The sequence below is a fragment of the Melanerpes formicivorus genome, unplaced genomic scaffold (genome assembly GCF_026170545.1).
Source record: "Melanerpes formicivorus ecotype bairdi unplaced genomic scaffold, bMelFor1.0.p_v2 SCAF_89, whole genome shotgun sequence".
NCBI lineage: Eukaryota > Metazoa > Chordata > Aves > Piciformes > Picidae > Melanerpes > Melanerpes formicivorus.
Genome location: NW_027142441.1, coordinates 2,040,216 through 2,061,340, shown reverse-complemented (window position 1 = coordinate 2,061,340; position 21,125 = coordinate 2,040,216). Strand labels below are relative to the sequence as shown.

At 53.1% G+C, this 21,125-nt stretch overlaps 1 protein-coding gene across 1 annotated transcript in view; it reads right to left on the bottom strand.

Annotated features, from left to right (window-relative positions):
- The window catches only part of ROCK1 (Rho associated coiled-coil containing protein kinase 1), a 123,145-nt gene that overhangs the window by 67,279 nt on the left and 34,741 nt on the right, over positions 1-21,125 (bottom strand). Inside the window, exons 2-4 of the mRNA XM_068165492.1 lie at positions 13,154-13,235; positions 6,086-6,186; positions 4,620-4,757 (exon numbers count right to left, since the gene is read on the bottom strand). Coding sequence (XP_068021593.1) covers positions 4,620-4,757; positions 6,086-6,186; positions 13,154-13,235 — 321 coding nt within the window. The remainder of the gene's footprint in view (positions 1-4,619; positions 4,758-6,085; positions 6,187-13,153; positions 13,236-21,125) is intronic.

Genomic DNA, 21,125 nt, shown 5'->3' with positions numbered 1-21,125 from the left:
CAGCCAGAGCAGGGAGAGCAGCAGCACAGGGAGGGGATTCTGCCCCTCTGCTCTGCTCTGCTCAGCCCCCACCTGCAGCACTGCCTCCAGCTCTGGTGCTCCAGCACAAAGAGAGGGTCCAGAGGTGGCCACAAAGATCAGAGGGCTGCAGAACCTCCCCTGTGGGGCCAGGCTGAGAGGGTTGGGACTGTTCAGCCTGAAGAAAAGGCTCCAGGGAGACCTCAGAGCAGCCTTCTAGTACCTGAAGGGGGCTAGAGGAGAGCATGGGAGGGACTTCTGCCCAAGGGCTGGGAGTGCCAGGATGAGGGACAGTGGCTTTGAGCTGGGAGAGGGGAGATTGAGACTGGAGATGAGGAAGAAATTCTTTGCAGTGAGGGTGGGGAGACTCTGGCACAGGCTGCCCAGGGAGGCTGTGGCTGTCTCCTCCCTGGAGGTGTTCAAGCCCCAGTTGAATGAGGTCTTGAGCAGCCAGGGCTAATGGAAGGTGTCCCTGCCCATGGCAGGGGGATGGAATTAGGTAACATTCAAGGCCCCTTCCAACCCAAACCATTCTCTGAATCCACGAATGTTCTGGCTGTCTTTGATCTTGTGCTTGTTGGAAATCCAAGGAATTTCTGTGCAAAGTGATTTAGAGAGGAACAGAACTGTAACAACTGCTACAGCAACTCTGCATCACCCAGCAGACTGCCTTACAGAGGATTCCTCTCCAGAGTCAGTGTCAGCCAGGTCTTCCCTTGGTGCAATAAAGGACAAAACTCTTCCTTACCACTGGGATCCTAGGGGACAGGTTTGTAAACCTGCTGTGACACAAACACCTGCTTGGTCCTGGTTGTGTTGGCACTAAATATTGATTGGCCTATTGTCAAGGTATTTCTCCTGCAGAAAGTCTAAATATGGAATTCTATGCCTAAACACTGAAAGGGTCTAAATTGTACCCAGGTGACTAACAGCATTGCCCCAGCAGCTGTCCAAGCTCTGCTCAACACAAGCACTGCAAGGAGATTGAACTTTCCTGATTTGAAACTTACTGCAAATTATCTAAGCACTGCTGGACAGTGAGTGCCATGCAGTGATGCATTACAGCAAGGCAGTCACAGTGAGGCAGTGAGAGTGAGACAGTGATAGTGAGGCAGCAACAGGATGCAGTCACAGCGAGGCAGTGAATGTGAGGCAGCAACAGGATGCAGTCACAGAGATGCAGCCACAGAGATGCAATCAGTGAGGCAGTCACAGTGAGGCAGTGACAGGATGCAGTCACAGAGATGCAGTCAGTGAGGCAGTGACAGGATGCAGTCACAGATGCAGTCAGTGAGGCAGTGACAGGATGCAGTCAGTGAGGCAGTGACAGGATGCAGTCACAGAGATGCAGTCAGTGAGGCAGTGAAAGTGATGCAGTCACAGATGCAGTCAGTGAGGCAGTGACAGGATGCAGTCACAGATGCAGTCAGTGAGGCAGTGACAGGATGCAGTCACAGAGATGCAGTCAGTGAGGCAGTGACAGGATGCAGTCACAGATGCAGTCAGTGAGGCAGTGACAGGATGCAGTCACAGAGATGCAGTCAGTGAGGCAGCGACAGGATGCAGTCACAGAGATGCAGTCAGTGAGGCAGTGACAGGATGCAGTCACAGATGCAGTCAGTGAGGCAGTGACAGGATGCAGTCACAGATGCAGTCAGTGAGGCAGTGACAGGATGCAGTCACAGATGCAGTCAGTGAGGCAGTGACAGGATGCAGTCACAGAGATGCAGTCAGTGAGGCAGTGACAGGATGCAGTCACAGATGCAGTCAGTGAGGCAGTGACAGGATGCAGTCACAGAGATGCAGTCAGTGAGGCAGTGACAGGATGCAGTCACAGATGCAGTCAGTGAGGCAGTGACAGGATGCAGTCACAGATGCAGTCAGTGAGGCAGCGACAGGATGCAGTCACAGATGCAGTCAGTGAGGCAGTGACAGGATGCAGTCACAGAGATGCAGTCAGTGAGGCAGTGACAGGATGCAGTCACAGAGATGCAGTCAGTGAGGCAGTGACAGGATGCAGTCACAGATGCAGTCAGTGAGGCAGTGACAGGATGCAGTCACAGATGCAGTCAGTGAGGCAGTGACAGGATGCAGTCACAGAGATGCAGTCAGTGAGGCAGTGACAGGATGCAGTCACAGATGCAGTCAGTGAGGCAGTGACAGTGATGCAGTCACAGATGCAGTCAGTGAGGCAGTGACAGGATGCAGTCACAGAGATGCAGTCAGTGAGGCAGTGACAGGATGCAGTCACAGATGCAGTCAGTGAGGCAGTGACAGGATGCAGTCACAGATGCAGTCAGTGAGGCAGTGACAGGATGCAGTCACAGAGATGCAGTCAGTGAGGCAGTGACAGGATGCAGTCACAGAGATGCAGTCAGTGAGGCAGTGACAGGATGCAGTCACAGAGATGCAGTCAGTGAGGCAGTGACAGGATGCAGTCACAGATGCAGTCAGTGAGGCAGTGACAGGATGCAGTCACAGAGATGCAGTCAGTGAGGCAGTGACAGGATGCAGTCACAGAGATGCAGTCAGTGAGGCAGTGACAGGATGCAGTCACAGAGATGCAGTCAGTGAGGCAGTGACAGGATGCAGTCACAAGAGATGCAGTCAGTGAGGCAGTGACAGGATGCAGTCACAAGAGATGCAGTCAGTGAGGCAGTGACAGGATGCAGTCACAAGAGATGCAGCCAGTGAGGCAGTGAATGTGAGGCAGTGAAAGTGATGCAGTCACAGAGATGCAGTCAGTGAGGCAGTCACAGTGAGGCAGTGACAGGATGCAGTCACAGAGATGCAGTCAGTGAGGCAGTGACAGGATGCAGTCACAGAGATGCAGTCAGTGAGGCAGTGACAGGATGCAGTCACAGAGATGCAGTCAGTGAGGCAGTGACAGGATGCAGTCACAGATGCAGTCAGTGAGGCAGTGACAGGATGCAGTCACAGATGCAGTCAGTGAGGCAGTGACAGGATGCAGTCACAGAGATGCAGTCAGTGAGGCAGTGACAGGATGCAGTCACAGAGATGCAGTCAGTGAGGCAGTGACAGGATGCAGTCACAGATGCAGTCAGTGAGGCAGTGACAGGATGCAGTCACAGAGATGCAATCAGTGAGGCAGTGACAGGATGCAGTCACAGAGATGCAGTCAGTGAGGCAGTGACAGGATGCAGTCACAGATGCAGTCAGTGAGGCAGTGACAGGATGCAGTCACAGATGCAGTCAGTGAGGCAGTGACAGGATGCAGTCACAGAGATGCAGTCAGTGAGGCAGTGACAGGATGCAGTCACAGATGCAGTCAGTGAGGCAGTGACAGGATGCAGTCACAAATGCAGTCAGTGAGGCAGTGACAGGATGCAGTCACAGATGCAGTCAGTGAGGCAGTGACAGGATGCAGTCACAGAGATGCAGTCAGTGAGGCAGTGACAGGATGCAGTCACAGATGCAGTCAGTGAGGCAGTGACAGGATGCAGTCACAAATGCAGTCAGTGAGGCAGTGAATGTGAGGCAGTGAAAGTGATGCAGTCACAGAGATGCAGTCGGTGAGGAAGTGCCAGTGAGGCAGTGACAGGATGCAGTGACAGTGAAGCAGTCACCTCGAGACAGTCACAGGGGGGGCAGTCACAGGAGGGGCAGTCACGGGGGGGGCAGTCACAGGGGGGGCAGTCACAGGAGGGGCAGTCACAGGGGGCAGTCACAGGAGGGGCAGTCACAGGGGGGAGCAGTCACAGGAGGGGCAGTCACAGGGGGCAGTCACAGGGGGGGCAGTCACAGGGGGGAGCAGTCACAGGGGGGGCAGTCACAGGAGGGGCAGTCACAGGGGGGAGCAGTCACAGGGGGGGCAGTCACAGGGGGGGCAGTCACAGGGGGCAGTCACAGGAGGGGCAGTCACAGGGGGGGCAGTCACAGGAGGGGCAGTCACGGGGGGGGCAGTCACAGGAGGGGCAGTCACAGGGGGGAGCAGTCACAGGGGGGGCAGTCACAGGGGGGGAATTCCCGGGGGGGCAGTCGCAGGGGGGAGGGGGAGGCACAGGGGGGTGCAGTCACCTCTCTGCCTCGTCTCCATCTCGAATGACTGTGCTCAGTTGTAACCTACCAGAAGCATGCCCATGGCCTAGGGTAAGAACCACTGACATGACCCAAGAGCACACAGCGCATGAGGACGGCTTCAGGCACACTCCTCAGGGCTTAAAGGCAGCAGCACATCCCAGCAACGGTCAGTGACAGAGGGAGAGCAAAATAACCCAAGTGGGCATGCTGTGCAGTGGAACTCACAGGGAGCTGTGCTTGAAGCTTATCTCCATGTTGTGCTGGATGGAGAACCACAGCACAGGCTCACCAGGAGCTCCCTGGCAAAGAGCTTTAAGAACAAACAGAGCAACTTATCTGGAAATGTTACAGCCCAGCAGGGTCTGGAGCAAGCCTGCTGCCTGCCCCTTGCTGTGTGCAGCCTGCCTCGGGGCAGCCAGGGATTTCCCCCCCAGACCCCCACAGACCAAAAGGGGCTCTGAGAAGCTGCAGGTGAAAGCAGGGAATCCCCAGCCCCGCAGGGCTGTCACAGAGCCACCCCATGATGTACTTCCAGGATTTGTGAAAGAGCAGCACCATACCTGAACAACCCAGGGACTGTTAGCAAAGGCCATGATATCCCTTTCCTCCCAGAAGAATGCAGAATCTGATCTTTTGATCATCTCAAACTTGCTCAGGAGCTTCATAGCATACACTCTCCTGGAGGACTTGTGCCTCACCTGTGGAGACAAACACAAGATCCAGAACACAGCACTTTGCCACCTGAGCACATGAAGAACACCACCATGGTTTGCTCTGCCTGCCTCACTAGTGAGCAACCCGAATCAAACTCAGCACTGGGGAGGCCACACCTTGAGCCCTGGGGTCAGTTCTGGGGCACGCACTCCCAGAAGGACATTGAGAGGCTGGAGCAGCTCCAGAGAAGGGTAACCAATCTGGGGAAGGGTCTGGAGAAGAGGGCTGGGGAGGAGCAGCTGAGGGAGCTGGGGGTGTTGAGTGTGGAGAAGAGGAGGCTGAGGGAGACCTCATTGCTCTCTGCAGCTCCCTGACAGGAGGCTGCAGTGAGCTGGGGGTTGGGCTCTGCTCCCTAGTCTCAGGTGACAGAAAGAGAGGAAAGAGCCTGGAATTGTGCCAGGGGAGGCTTAGGTTGAAGATGGGGAAGAATTTCTTTACTGCGAGAGTGGTCAGGGCTTGGCAGAGGCTGCCCAGGGAGGTGGTGGAGTCCCCATCCCTGGAGGTGTTCCAGAGAGCTGTGGCCATGGCCCTTGGGGCCAGGGTTTGATGGCCATGGTGGGGCTGGGTTGATGTTGGACTGATGATCTTGCAGGGCTTTTCCAAACAAGATAATTCTGTGACTCTTCACATTTGCAATCAAGCATTAGATACTCTAAGCCTACAGAACAATCACATTCCAGCATCTGACCACAGAGGCATTGCTCCTAAAACACTTGCTAGGACTATCCATTGTCCACTGCAGTCACTCTGGAACGTTCACCTCTGTGTCTTTCAAAGGACCAATTCTGGCACCTGGCAAATGCTGTGAAAACCATGAGCATTTACCAGGGGTCATCAGCAAGCACAGATGTAAACCTGCTGCTGTATTTCCAGTTTCTTCCCCCAGCTCTCCATCTAATAAAGCAGGATAAAAGCAGCCTGGCTGCTAACCCATCACAAACACTACACAGCACTCATCTGGGGGAGGCAGCCCACAGAAATCTGGTGCAGGCCCTGAACTGGCAGAAATCTTTCCAGCCCTAGACATCTGTTCAACTATCCCCACACAGAGCAGCCAAGGCTCCTGTGCTGGCTGATGAGGAGTGCACATTCCAGCTGACTGTAATGCAGGAGCAGGACTGCAGTGCCAGGCAAGGGCTTGTCCACGTCAAGGGTACTGGAATGTGACATTCTCCAAAACATCCCCAGGAGACAGGAAGGAATCAAATGTGACAGAGCCAAAGGTGTTAGTAAGAGCCCATAGCCTGAATACTGCTCAGGGGAGCAAATGCCACCCCACATATTGCAATGGCCAAAGGGGAAGGGAACTTACCAGCTGCACCTCCCCAAATGCTCCTCTGCCAATCACCTTCACCACCTCGTAATCTTCAGCCTTCATCCGCAGGTCTCTCATCTTATTCACTGTGTCCTTATCTGCACAAAACAGAGCTCACGTTTCATAGGCAATCGACTTCATGAATCCCTTGCACAGTATCACCAAGGTTGGAAGAGACCTCGAGGATCATGGAGTCCAAGCTGGCACCACAGACCTCATGGCTAGACCATGGCACCAAGTGCCACATCCAATCCCCTCTTGAACACCTCCAGGGATGGGGACTCCACCACCTCCCTGGGCAGCACATCCCAATGGCTAACAACTCTCAGTGAAGAACTTTCTCCTCACCTCCAGCCTAAACCTCCCCTGGCACAGCTTGAGACTGTGTCCTCTTGTTCTGGTGCTGCTTGCTTGAGAGGAGAGACCAACCCCCACCTGGCTACAACCTCCCTTCAGGTAGTTGTAGAGAGTAATGAGGTCTCCCCTGAGCCTCCTCTTCTCCAGGCTAAGCAACCCCAGCTCCCTCAGCCTCTCCTCACAGGGCTGTGCTCAAGGCCTCTCCCCAGCCTTGTTGCCCTTCTCTGGACACCTTCAAGTCTCTCAATGTTCTTCTTAAACTGAGGAGCCCAGAACTGGACACAGGACTCAAGGTGTGGCCTAACCAATGCAGAGTACAGGGGCACAATGACCTCCCTGCTCCTGCTGGCCACACTCTTCCTGATGCAGGCCAGGATGCCCTTGGCCTTCTTGGCCACCTGGGCACACTGCAGGCTCATGTTCAGGCAGCTGTCAATCAGCACCCCCAGGTCCCTCTCTGTTTGGCAGCTCTCAGCCACTCTGACCCCAGCCTGTAGCTCTGCCTGGGGTTGCCATGGCCAAAGTGCAGCACCCACGCTGCAGCCTGGCACAGTTGTTAGCTGGCAAGCTCTTTCCAAAGAGGGCTTCCTCTGGCACCTGCCTTTCTCCTGGCAACCCCTCTGCAGAGTGCATCACCCCTCCCTCCTCACCATGCTAACCCACACCTGCCATGCACACAATGCACTGACTGCTGCACAAGCAAGTTACCAGGGACCTGAGCTGGGCATTTATGCACAAGCAATCACCTGCAAGACAAAGCCATGCAAAAATGTCCTGCCCAGCAGGAGCATGCTTGCAAAGTGAGCAGTTAGAGAAGGTTGTGTCTGGATAAATATGTTACACAAATCACAGATTCACAGAAGGGTAGGGGGTTGAAGGGACCTCTGGGGACCATTGAGTCCAACCTGCCTGCCAGAGCAGGGTCACCTACACCAGGTCACCCAGGAACACATCCAGATGGGTCTAGAAAGGCTCCAGAGAAGGAGACTCCACAACCTCTGGGCAGCCTGCTCCAGGGGTCCAGCACTCTTACTGTACTGAAGTTTCTCCTCATGCTGAGGTGGAACTTCTTTGCTTGCAGCTCATACCTCTTGCTCCTTGTTCTACCACAGGACACCACTGAAACAGCCTGGCACCTTCATCCTGACCCCCAGCCCTCAGCTATTGATAGGCATTGATCAGATCCCTCTCAGCCTTCTCTTGTCCAGACTGAACAGCCCCAGGGCTCTCAGCCTCTCCTCATCACAGACTGCTCCAGTCCCTTCAGCATCCTTGTAGCCTCCCTTGGACACTCTCCAGTGCCTCTCTGTCCCTCTTAAACTGGGGAGCCAGAACTGGACACAGCACTGCAGGTCTCACCAGGGCAGAGTACACATCTGAGAAAGTATCATAAAGTGCCCATCCCAGAGACTGAGAGGAAATGGCCTCAAAAAAGAAGCCTTCCTTCTCTGCACTTGATTATTCCTGGCACTGGGGAAAGGAAGTCATTTTCTGCATTTCAAACATGGAGTGGGAATGGTGGCAATCATTTATATCAACCTGTCACTCTCTAAGCTGCAGCCATGGACAAACCCCCTGGGGGCAGACAGGCTAATTCCAAATTTGGTCAAGGACTAAAGCAGTCTATTTTCATCCATGTGGGTCAACACTGCCATGAGATTACACGGAAAAGCTTCATGCTGCAGCGGTTCCAAAACCAGGGCACCTCTCAAACTGATATGCTCCTCATAAAATCAACTCTGCAACAGCATTTTGTTGTCAAAAAAGAATATTCTGAGCCTAAAAGTTTAGAAAGAGCCAAGAACAGAGAGAGAAGAGAAATGGAGTTGGGGGTGTTCAGCCTGGAGAACAGAAGGCTCTGGGGAGGGAACCTAATAGTGACCTGCCGGTACCTGAAAGGGCTACAAGAAGGCTGCAGAGAGACTGCAGAGGCCTGCAGGGACAGGACCAGGGGCAACAGCTGCAAACTAGAGCAGAGCAGATTTAGACTGAATGTGAGGAACAAGTTCTGCACCAGGAGGGTGGTGGAACACTGCAACAGCTTGCCCAAGGAGGTGGTTGAGGCCCCATCCCTGGAGATATTCAGGGTGAGGCTGGACAGGGCTCTGGGCAACCTGATCCAGTGGAGGATGTCCCTGCTGAGTCCAGGAGGGGTTGGACTGGATGACCTCTGGAGATCACTTCCAGCCCAAAGCACTCTGGGACTCCATGAAATGTAATTTTTTCAAGATCATACTAAAAGAAAAAGCAAAATAAAAGAACCAAGTGGTGAGGCAGGTGACAGAAAATGACTTTGGCCATGACCCACACCACCAGCAGCACTGGGACAACCAACAGAGTAAGGCAGGTGTTTGTTTCAAGAAGCACTCTGTGGCTCTGCCATCCCTTTACAATGCAGCACACCACAGCTGAGGGCAAGAAGCCCTCCTACAACCCTGGAAATGAGAATCCTGGTGGTTGAAGCTCCTACAACCCTGGCAATGAGAATCCTGGTGGCTGAAGCTCCTACAACCCTGGCAATGAGAATCCTGGTGGCTGAAGCTCCTACAACCCTGGAAATGAGAATCCTGGTGACTAAAGCTCCATAATGCCTCAGCAGCTTCCTGCTGCTGCAAACCCACCAGCAACAGAGGATGTCTAAGGCTGCACAAGGGCCAGGAGGATGAGCAGAGGGCTGGAGCACCTCTCCTGTGAGGACAGACTGAAGGAGTTGGGGCTGTTCAGTCTGGAGAAGAGAAGGCTCCCAGGTGACCTCATTGTGGCCTTCCAGGATCTGAAGGGGGCTCCAAGAAGGCTGGGGAGGGACTGCTCAGGATCTCAGGCAGTGATAGGACTAGGGGGAATGGAATGAAGCTGGAGGTGGGGAGATTCAGGCTGGAGGGGAGGAGGAAGTTCTTCCCCATGAGAGTGGTGAAGCCCTGGAATGGGTTGTCCAGGGAGGTGGTTGGGGCCCTGTCCCTGGGGGTGTTTAAGCCCAGGCTGGATGAGGCTCTGGGCAGGCTGATCTAGTGTGGGGTGTCCCTGCCCATGGCAGGGGGGTTGGAACTAGATGATCCTTGTGGTCCCTTCCAACCCTGACTGATTCTATGATACTATGAACCTAAAATGCATCAATTCTTCTGGCAGCTACTTTCTAGTTATTGGTGATTGAGTTTGGAGCAGAGAAGGCTGAGGGAGACCTCATTGCTCTCCACAGCTCCCTGAGAGGAGGCTGCAGTGAGGTGGGGGTTGGGCTCTGCTCCCCAGTTTCAGGTGACAGAAAGAGAGGAAATAGACTGGAATTGTGCCAGGGGAGGGTTAGGTTGGAGATGAGGAAAAGTTTCTTTGCTGTAAGAATGGTCAGGGATTGGCAGAGGCTGTCCAGGGCGGTGGTGGAGTCCCCATCCCTGGAGGTTTTCCAGAAAGGTGTGGTCATGGCACTTGGGGCCAGGGTTTGATGTCCATGGTGGTGTCAAGGGTTGGACTCAATGATCTCAGAGGGTTTTCCCAACCAGAACAATTTCATGATGCTGTGATTGCTCCCTACCCATCTCACAACAGGAGCCCAGCACCTGATGAAAAGTCTTAATATTGGTGCTGAAGAAAGCAGACACACTGTGACTGTGTGGAGAGGCTCCAGTGCCAAGCCTTGCCTCTGGCCAGAACAGGATTAAGGAACATACACCTGAGGAGCCACCTCAGAGAAGAGGTTTCAGTCATGGAACCAGCCTTGGGACAGCTGCAAGCTGCAATGCAAGGCTTGAGTCACAGTGACAGTGGATGACCTTCAGACGGCACACTGCAGTAGCCACCCTGCTGGAAGGCGCTGGACAAGCTCCAGCAGGTTCACCACACACAGACAGGGAGCTCCTTACTCCCCACCAAGAGAGGCAGAACCAGCCAGCTCCCACTGCCTGGCACTGGGGTAGCTCCCTTGGCAAAAGATAGCATTCTGCAGCAGCTCCTGGAGCTTAGATTCTGCCTTAAACTAAACTCCACTCCCTTGCAGCAGGGCTCTCTCGTGAACAGGGATGTCTTTATCCTTTGGTGGACAATGAACAAGGTCCCGTGCTTGCAGAAGTGAACCTCACAACCTTCAGTGGCTGAAGAAGACTTTAGAGGCTCCACAAATATAGAACTTAAAGCAGAGAGAAGTACAAGGGGGTAAAGCCTGGCTCACAGGGCAGGCACTCTACAGCACCAAGCAGCAAACTCCCACTTTGATTTGCAATCCAGAGATTGATTTTCAAGTTCCCTAATAATGAGGCAGTTCTGCCCCCATTGCTGAAGAGAGGCACTTTGGGGCTTACTAATGATTCTTCATTCATCAAAACCACATTCAAAATGGGGGTGCTGGTGGATGAGAAGCTGGACATGAGCAGACAGTGTCCACTTGCAGCCAGAAGGCCAATGGCAGCAGTGTGGCCAGAGCTGGAGAGAGGGGATCCTGCCCTTCTGCTCTGGGGAGCAGAGCTGTGTGTGCTGTGTGCAGCTACAGGACCCCCAGCACAAGAAGGACAGGGAACAACATGTTGTAAAGGGTCCAGAGGAGGCCATGAAGATGATCAGAGGGCTAGAAAACCTCTCCTGAGAGCACTGGGACTGTTGAGCCTGGAGAGGAGAAGGCTCCAGGGAGACCTTAGAGCAGCCTTCCAGTACCTGAGGGGGCTATAGGAGGGCACGGAAAAGGCCTTTGCCAAGGGCTGGGAGTGACAGAACAAGGGACAATGGCTCTGAGCTGGAAGAGAGGAGATTGAGGCTGGAGATGAGGAAGAAATTCTTTCCACTGAGAGTGGTGAGACACTGGCACAGGTTGCCCAGGGATGTGGTTGAGGCCCCACCCCTGGAGACATAAAAGGCCAGACTTGAAGAGGCCCTGAGCAGCCTGCTCTAGGTGGAGGTGTCCCTGCTGCCTGCAGAAGGTTTGGACAAGATGACCTTTGAGGGTCCCTTCCAACCCCATGCAATGTGTGACTCTAGTGCAAGCAATATGGCCTTTGCCTGACACAAGCTCTCTTTTCTCCAGGCCTTTCACCACACCTCTGCACACAGCAGAACAGCAACCCTGCACTTCACAGAGCTCCACAGAAAATATGGTTTGAGCTGTGAGAAGTTTTGAACTTGGACCTTTGAGCAAGCAGCTGCTGTGTTCCTGTCTGATCTGCCCTAGGTGCTCCTGCTCTGGCAGGGGGGGTGAGCTTTTGAGGTCAGCCCCTAACATTCTGTGATGATTTCCATTAGAACAACAACAACTTTATTCATTTACAAAGTTACTAGAGAGTAGAAGATGCAGGAAATGTGGCAGTGGAAAAGCAGAGAGTAAATCCAGGGAAGAATTCTGCAGACACATCAGCTTCAGGCACAAGTAAACACAGCAGCTATGCAGGGCAAGAATTCCATGGGATCATGAAAAGAGACCTTTTATACTAAAAGAAAAGTGTACAAAACAGATGCAAATGATGGGAATCCAGAGGGCTGCCTTCTTAACAGGCTTTGTGCCACCGAACACAAGGCCCTCAACAGTGCAGTGAGCTTGGACATTCCACGGCTGCGGCGCAGATCTGTGGTGGTAGCTGCCAGGGCTCAGCAGGACATGAGGGAATGCTCACTCTCAGAACAATCTGCACCCACAAGTTTGAACCACAGAGTCATTCAGGTTGGAAAAGAACCTTGAGCTCAAGTCCAACCACTGACCCTGCTCTACAAAGTGAACCCCTAAACCATATCCCCCAAGCACCACATCCAAACCACCTTGAAACACCTCCAGGGTTGGGACTCCACCACTTCCCTGGGCAGCAGCTCCAGTGCCTGACCACTCTTGAGGGGAAAAATGTTTCCTGTGTCCAGTCTGACCCTGCCCTGGTGCAGCTTGAGGCCCTTCCCTCTTCTTCTGGGGCTAATTGCCTGTGAGAAGAGACCAGCACCAACCTCTGCACAGCCTCCTCTCAGGGAGCTGCAGAGAGCCAGGAGGTCTCCCCTCAGCCTCCTCTCTTTCACACTAACCCTCCCCAGCTCCTTCAGTTGCTCTCCAGCAGATTTCTTCCCCAGGCCCTTCCCAGCTTCCTTGCCCTGCTCTGCCCTGGCTCCAGCACCTCCACATCTCTCTTGGGTTGAGGTGCCCAGACCTGGACACAACACTGCAGGTGTGGCCTGCCCAGAGCTGAGTGCCAGGGGACAATCCCCTCCCTGCTGCTGCTGGACACAGCATTGCTGATCCCAGCCAGGAGGCCTTTGGCTCTCTTGGCCACCTGGGCACACTGCTGGCTCCTGTTCAGCTGCTTGTCCTTCAGCACCCCCAGGTCCCTTCCTGCCAGCAGCTTTCCAGCCACACTTCCCCAGACCTGGAGCCTTGCTTGGGGTTGTTGTGCCCCAAGTGCAGGACCTGGCACTTGGCCTGGTTGAAGCTCCTCCTGGGAACCTTGGCCATGGATCCAACCTATCCAAGTCCCTCTGCAGAGCCTCCCTGCCCTGGTGCAGATCAACACTTCCACCTCACTTGGTGCCATCTGTGAACTCACTGCTGAACCACTCTGTGTCCTTATCCAGATCATCAGTAAAGAGATTAAGCAGAAGTGGTCCCAGCACTGAGCCCTGAGGAACAGCACTGAGGAACTTAATGCACTCTCAATCCCCAGCTGCCTTTTGAAGAGCTGGAGCTGCTTGTGCTTGCTCTCTTTGCTGCTGTTGACACTCCTCTGGCCTTTAGGAACTGAAACCTTCAATACTTACACCTGTTTAAGAAGTTATCAATGTTTTTGTTTTTTCTTAAGGCAGGAAAATCCAGGTCATACACCAGAGCATCCAATCCATCCTGAAAAACACAAACAAAACAACAAGCAAGATTAATTGTTTGGGAAGCTAATGCCACATGCTGCTGCCTGAAGAGACAAACCCAGCTGTCCCCCTGAATTTTCCACACAAGTGGAATTCAGGATTTAGCCAGCAGCCCCATGGAACAGCTGCCACCCCTCCACTTCCACTGGACTCTTCAAAGCTGAGGTGCCATCCCCTCCAAAGCAAATCTACCTCCAGGAACTATTAACGACCTGAATTAGTTCCTCATTTGTATGAGCATTGTTTTCCTCAACTGTGGAAAGAACCAGCAGCAGTTCAGTGTGAAGTTAGAAGGTCCCAAGGCAGCAGACAGTTGGCACTTGAACAGGAAGTGGCCACAGCTAGGCCTCTGATGGTCATTGGGTTCCAAGAGCCAAGCCCCACACCTGATTTGCTGAATGCAGAGGGAACCTCCTTTGCCTTTCTGTACTCTAACTTAAACCTGAGAGTGGACAGCCACGAGCCCAGCTGCTGTAAAAATACACCCCTGGGGACAAAACCAAACCCACCAAAGCCCAAACACAAGAAAACAGCAGCCAAGAGGAAGATCCTTGGATGGACATCTTAGGTGCCATAAACTTCCTGAGCTTAGGTCTAAGTTTCACAACTGCAGCTGCATCTTCTCCCAGCAAAACTCCACCAGGAACTGGGGCTGGAAAGATCTGGGATCTAATGAGCAGTGGTCTAGGAAATGATGTCACAAAGAATCAAACAGCATTCAGGGAGCCTTCCTTCTCCAGCAGGCATCAGATGGCTGCCAGCAGAGCCTGTCAGGACACACTGCTCTTGCCTTGGCCAGTCTGTACCTCCAGGCTATGCTCTCTGCCACCAACCTGCTGAGACCCCACACCAGCCACAGCTTCCACCTGCTCAGTTCAAAGCTGGCTAGGAATACTTCTGGGAAATATTTCCTCACAGAGAGGGATCTCAGTCATTGGAAGAGGCTGCCCAGGGCAGTGCTGGAGTCCCCATCCCTGGGGGTCTTCCAGCAGCTGTGGCCCTGGGGCTTAGGGACATGGTTTGGTGTTGAGCCTGCAGGGCTGGTTCAAGGGCTGGACTGGATGAGCTTGGAGGACTCTTCCAGCTGGAAGTGTTCTGTGATTTGCCCTAATGTGACTGCTTTCAGCTTTTATAAGGCTATGCAATTGAGGATTGAAAGCTGATCTCTCAGTCTCTGCCTGCTAGATACCTTCAAGGAACCAGGCCTGAGGAGAAGCTCCAGCACAAGCCTGTTGAAAGCTTATTTTCCAGGAACATGCACTAGAGAACACACTTGGAGTGTCTTTGATCCCTCACTTCAAATTCAAACATACTTCTTCCTCTCAGCCAAGTGGAGGATGAAGCTGCTCACTGCAGGGGGTTGGATGAGATGACCTTTAGAGGTCCCTTCCAACCCAGGAGGTTCTATGATTCTACAGGCATGAAGCTAGGACAAACTCCAATGCTATCCTCATCAGAAGGGTCTACAGGCTCCAGGTAGAAATTATTTACTTCAGCTCTGAGAAGAGACAGCAGAAGCAAACTACAAGATGCAAAGAGGGGTAACCAGAACTGCTTCCAAAGCTGCCTGTTATTAAGTGGGTTCCTTTCAGAAGAACATCCCTTTCCACCTTCCCTCTCCCCAGAGTGGCTTAGTTTGAACTACAACATGCTACACTGAAAAGCACCACAGCATTCTCACACCCCTGAAGCCAGGCTTTGCATCCTGGTGTGTCACAGGACTGATGCTGGTGATGAAAAAGGAAAGCACATGGCAGAGAAAAGCCTTAGTGGGCCAGGAGTACAACCAGGGGAGCAGGAGGTCAGCACTTTGGAAGATGTGAGAGGGAAGAGCAACTTCCTGAGAAGTCCTTCACAGCCTCCCTAAAAGCCACCTTTGCCAAAGGCACACAGCAAGTCCCCAGGAGAGCCTCTGCAGAGCTTCAGCTCTTGGGTAACTGCAGCACAGAAACCATAACTGCTTGCACAGCAACACTGAGTGCACTGCTAGCTCTGCACTGAGCCTCATGCTCTGAGAAGCAGCAGGCAGAGAATGCCTAGGAGGCTGCTAGGTCCTGTCCAGGGATTAGTTAGATACTTTTATCACTGCTGTAGACAGTGAGACCCAGGCACCATCAGCAGTGTGCAATGGCACCAAGCTGAGTGGTGCTGTCCATGGGCTAGAGGGACAGGAGGGCATCCAGAGGGACCTGGGCAGGCTGCAGAGCTGGTACCCAGGTGAACCTCATGAGGCTCAACAAGAGCAAGTGCAGGTCCTGCTCCTGGGCTGGAACAATCCTCACTAGCAGCACAGGCTGGGGGAGGAGGGGATAGAGACAGCCCTGAGGAGAAGGACTTGGGGGTGCTGGGGGGGGAGAAGCTGGCCAGGAGCAGGCAGGGTGAGACTGCAGCACAGAAGGCCAAGGGCAGCCTGGGCTGCATCCAAAGCAGTGTGGGCAGAGATGGAGAGAGAGGATCCTACCCCTCTGCTCTGCTCTGGGGAGACCTCACCTGCAGGGCTGTGTGCAGGGCTGGAGCCCTCAACACAGGAAGGACCTGGAGCTGATGGAGCAGGGTCACAGGAGGCCAAGAAAATGGTCAGGGGGTTGGAGCAGCTCTGCTGTAGGGACAGGCTGAGGGAGCTGGGGGTGTTCAGCCTGGAGAGGAGAAGGCTCCAGGGAGACCTTAGAGCAGCCTGCCAGGACCTGAAGGGGCTGCAAAAAGAAGATTGCAGAGGGACTGTTCCCAAAGGCCTGCAGGGACAGGAGCAGGGGCGATGGTTTGAAATGAGAGCAGAGCAGATTGAGATTGGATGTGAGGAACAAGTTCTGCACCAGGAGGGTGGTGAAACACTGCAGCAGGTTGCCCAGGGACTGGGGGGGATATTAAAAAAGTCAGCATTCCCTGATGACAAATGAGAAGGTAGCAGAGCTACAGAACAACTGTGGTGTTTCTTTGTCTTCAGCATTTCTTAGATTTGAAAAGCAGTGTTGAGCAACCTCACAGGTTGCCCAGGGAGGTGGCTGGGGCCCCATCCCTGGAGATACTCAAGGTGAGGCTGGACAGGGCTCTGGCCAACCTGATCCAGTGGAGGCTGTCCCTGCTGGCTGCAGGGGTTGGACTGGATGAGCTCTGGAGGCCCCTTGCAGCCCAAAGCATGCTGTGATTCTGTGATTCTCAAAAGCAGATGAGTGGTGGTGGTGAGTTCCCAGAGTCTGGGCTCTGCTCTGCCCTTAGCATCATTTGAACCAATCTGTTTGCCCAGGGTCACAGCTAGCACAGCAAACTTCCACACACCTTGCAGAAGCACAATAAACTTCTCAACCTGCTGGTTTCCTCTGGGGCAGGGCAGTTAGCTGCTTCACTTCAGGCTCCCACAGAATCATTCAGGCTGGAAAAGACCTTTAAGATCATCAAGTCCAACCATCAGCCCAACATTGCCAAGCCTGCTGCTAAACCATGTCCCTCAGCAGCACGTCTTGTAAATCCCTCCAGGGATTCAACCACTTGCCTGGGCAGCCTGCTCCAGGGCCTGGCAACCCTTTCAGGGAAGAAATTGTTGCTAATGTCCAACCTGAACTTCCCAAGGAGAAGCTCAGGCTGCTTCCTCTCCTGTCACAGAACAAAACCAAACACACACAAAGTCTTTTGCTTCCAAAGCCAACATTCAGTCCTTTTGGTTTCTCTCTCAGAGGGGAGGTTTCAAAGGCTCAGTACAACAATGCAGGACAATTCAGGACATTTGTCAGGTTTGAACTCTGACTTTTGCATCACACTTTTGTTTTCATAGAATTACATAGAATAGAATTACATAGAATAAACCAGGTTGGAAGAGACCTTCAAGATCATCGTGTCCAACCCATCAACCAATCCAACACCACCTAAACAACTAACCCATGGCACCAAGCACCCTATCAAGTCTCCTCCTGAACACCTCCAGGGATGGTGACTCCACCACCTCCCCAGGCAGCCCATCCCAATGGGCAATCACTCTCTCTGTGTAGAACTTCTTCCTAACCTCCAGCCTAAACCTCCCCTGGCACAGCCTGAGACTGTGTCCTCTTGGTCTGGTACAGGCTGCCTGGGAGAAGAGACCAACCCCCGCCTGGCTACAACCTCCCTTCAGGGAGTTGGAGAGAGCAAGAAGGTCACCCTGAGCCTCCTCTTCTCCAGGCTAAGCAACCCCAGCTCCCTCAGCCTCTCCTCACAGGGCTGTGTTCCAAACCCCTCCCCATCTTTGTTGCCCTTCTCTGGACACCTTCCAGCACCTCAACCTCCTTCCTAACCTGAGGAGCCCAGAACTGGACACAGGACTCAAGGTGTGGCCTAACCAGTGCAGTGTGCAGGGGCAGAATGACCTCCCTGCTCCTGCTGGCCACACTCTTCCTGATGCAGGCCAGGATGCCCTTGGCCCTCTTGGCTGCCTGGGCACACTGCAGGCTCATGTTCAGCCTACCATGGACCAGTACCCCCAGGTCCCTCTCTGCCTGGCTGCTCTCAGCCCCTCTGACCCCAGTCTGTAGCCCTGCCTGAGGTTGTTGTGGCCAGTGTGCAGAACCTGGCACTTAGATGTGTCCAATCTCCTGCCCTTGGCCTCTGCCCATCTGTCCAGCCTGTTGAAGTTTGTTTGTTACAGCATAACCCTATGCAGGAAACTGAAAGGCAGGTGGCACAGAAAGTGTCTGTGAGTCTGCCAGGCAGGTTGGGTACTGGGCTGGATTTTAAAAGCTCTGAAGCAGAGATGAAGAATAGCAGACAAATGTCACCTCTAAGAGGCCAATCTTCAATGCTGTTTCAGAGCCCACCATGAAGACACTGCCTTTCAGATTTCAGACATTAACTCCTGAGTAAAGCACTTTCAAACCTCTCTGCAATACAGATTCAAGGTCCTGATCTTGCATTCCCTTCAAACCACACCTGCAAATCATGCAAACATCCTCTAAGGAAGCTGCAGGCCAAGAGCTCCTTATGTCAAAGGCTCTTCAGTGAGCAGCTCCCCTTTGCTACAGCAGCCAGAGAAGAAGCTCTCCTGTTCCAAACTCTCATTAGAAAAAGAGGTACTGGCTGGGTGGTGCCCCTGTAACAGACCTTTAACTCCTCAGCTCTCAATCAGTCATTTATCAACTGCAGTCTGTTTCTGAAGTAAAATCAGCAGCAGTAATGGTGGACTGCAAATGCTAAGCTTAAGGTAATTTCAGAGAGTTGTGAATAAGAGAAGTAAAGAATTTGGTATAGGTACTGTAGAACATGGAACACTGATCATAGAGCATAGATGGTCCTCCAAGACCATCCAGTCCAACCATGGAGCCAACACCACCCAACCCAGCCCCACCATGGCCATCAAACCCTGGCCCCAAGGGCCATGGACACAGCACTCTGCAACACCTCCAGCCATGGGGACTCCACCACCTCCCTGGGCAGCCTCTGCCAAGCCCTGACCACTCTGGCAGGAAAGAATTTTTCCCCCATCTCCAACCTAAGCCTCCCCTGGCACAACTCCAGGCCAGTTCCTCTCCTTCTGTCACCTGAGACTAGGGAGCAGAACCCAGCCCCCACCTCCCTGCAGCCTCCTCTCAGGGAGCTGCAGAGAGCAATGAGGTCTCCCTCAGCCTCCTCTTCTCCACACTCAACACCCCCAGCTCCCTCAGCTGCTCCTCCCCAGCCCTCTTCTCCAGACCCTTCCCCAGCTTGGTTGCCTGTTTCTCAGTGCTATCAGCTGAAGCAGAAGAAGTTCAGCCATGAGAAGCTATCACAGTCAAGAGGGAAACACAGGACCAGGGCTATTTTAATCAGTAGCAGTGGTGACCAAACAGGGAGGAGGAGCACACAAGCTCAGCAGTGAGAAGGCAGTGCTGGCTGAGAGCAGTGCAGGGCACAGGGATGGAACATACTGAAGAGTTTAAGCAGGAATGGTGAAGGGCAAGGGAAAGGAGGCAGGATCAGGTCTGTTGGTGGCTGCAGAGAGAACTCATCTCTCAGCTTGCTTGCTCAATCTTCCACTCTGCCAGCTGACTCTTCCCTAATGCAGGTAGAAAGGAGCATCTTACAGAGGGGGTTGGACTGGATTACCTTTGGAGGTCCCTTCCAACCCAGACCATTCCAGGACCTTCCCTTCAACACCCAGAGCAGCCCTACCCTCTTAAACAACAAAGGCTAATAGGATGTCAGAAAGCTTAACAGACTTCATTAGAAGGCTTCATTTCTAGGATGGATCTTTCCCCTGCTGGGATGGGTTCAATGCATTGCCTGTGGCTCTCTTCTTTAAACACATCACACCCTGTGCTTCTCAGAGACACCAACTGCAGCTCCAGCAGCATGGCCAGCTAGTGCTCTGCTGCCTCATCCTGTCCCTACAGAGCCATTCTCCTGTTTAGCTTCCAGGTAGTTTCCTTTTACCTTAACAGCTCAATTAGATCACTGAAGGCAAACAAACGACTGCCACTTGCATGGCCACAGGGTTTCAAAGGTGGTTAACAAACAACAGAGTCCTTTACTCAACCACCTTCCTGGGCTGACAGAGCCTTTTCTACACCACCTTCACTTCACAAAACAGCTTCAGCCCCTATGTAAAATACCTCCTTCTGTCCTGACATCAAAGCAGCCACACCAGGGAGTCATCACAATGTGCTGAGCTCCTCTATGAGGAGCCAACATTTCCACAAACCTCTGGGCTTGTTTCGTTACCATGCTGCCAGCTCTCAGAAGAGCAGAATCAAAGGTCAGCCTGGACACAAAGTGCCCCAGGAGATCACAGTATAACTAAGGTTGGAAGAGACCTCGAGGATCATCAAGTCCAACCTGGCACCACAGACCTCATGACTAAACCATGGCACCAAGTGCCACATCCAATCCCCTCTTGAACACCTCCAGGGATGGGGACTCCACCACCTCCCTGGGCAGCACATTCTAATGACTCACTCGGTGAAGAACTTTCTCCTCACCTCGAGTCTAAACCTCCCCTGGCACAGCTTGAGACTGTGTCCTCTTGTTCTGGTGCTGAGTGCCTGGGAAAAGAGACCAACCCCTTCCTGGCTACAACCTCCCTTCAGGTAGTTGTAGAGGGCAATGAGGTCTCCCCTGAGCCTGAAGGTAAAGGCGTCTAGAAAAGAGGATACCAACAAGTCCAGCAAATGGCAGTGCTGCTCTGCTGCAGTTCTGAGCCACAAACACCCCTGGCACCATCAGGCAGTGCCAGCATCCCAGCAGTGGCACTCTTGGTGTCACTCTGTCCAAACAACTTCTCTGCTCCACTTCAGCTTGAGAGGACTTCTCCAGCATGGGCACAGAAGGACCCCAGTCTGGAACCTCCTCTGAGCTTCTTTCTGAAGACACATGCATAAAGCAGAGGAACAGGCTGCTGCACCAACTGTCCCCTCACTTTTCCTAAGCACACAGAATGCAGTCCCACAGAATGCAGTCACTGGCTTACAGGTTAACTGCACACCCTGCTGACACTGCACTTCCCAGGCTGCTCTGCTGGCCCCTTTTCATCAGCTCCCTCTCAAGGGCATTGCTTTTCTTCCCTTGCACTTCAGCAGTCCCACACTAATTGGCTTTCCCCCTCCCCAATCTGGTCTGTTTCCAAAGTTTTAAAGGATCAGACTGTTGGTGGCACCACGACTGCCTCACTCTGTGACCACACTCCACCTCAAAACTCACCACACCTATGGTTTCCTTCAGATGGAATCATTAATATGAATGCTGCAAGGTGACAGCAAAATGTGCTGGTGGGATCTGTCCCAATACACTCCACCGAGCAACTGCACTTCAGCAGAACACACAAAGCTGGGGTTCAGAAGTGGTACCAAGTGAGACCCAGAGTGCATGCTCTGTGAGCAGCAACAGCATTGTTGTATCCCAAATGTTTCATTTCAGACAGGTTTCACCA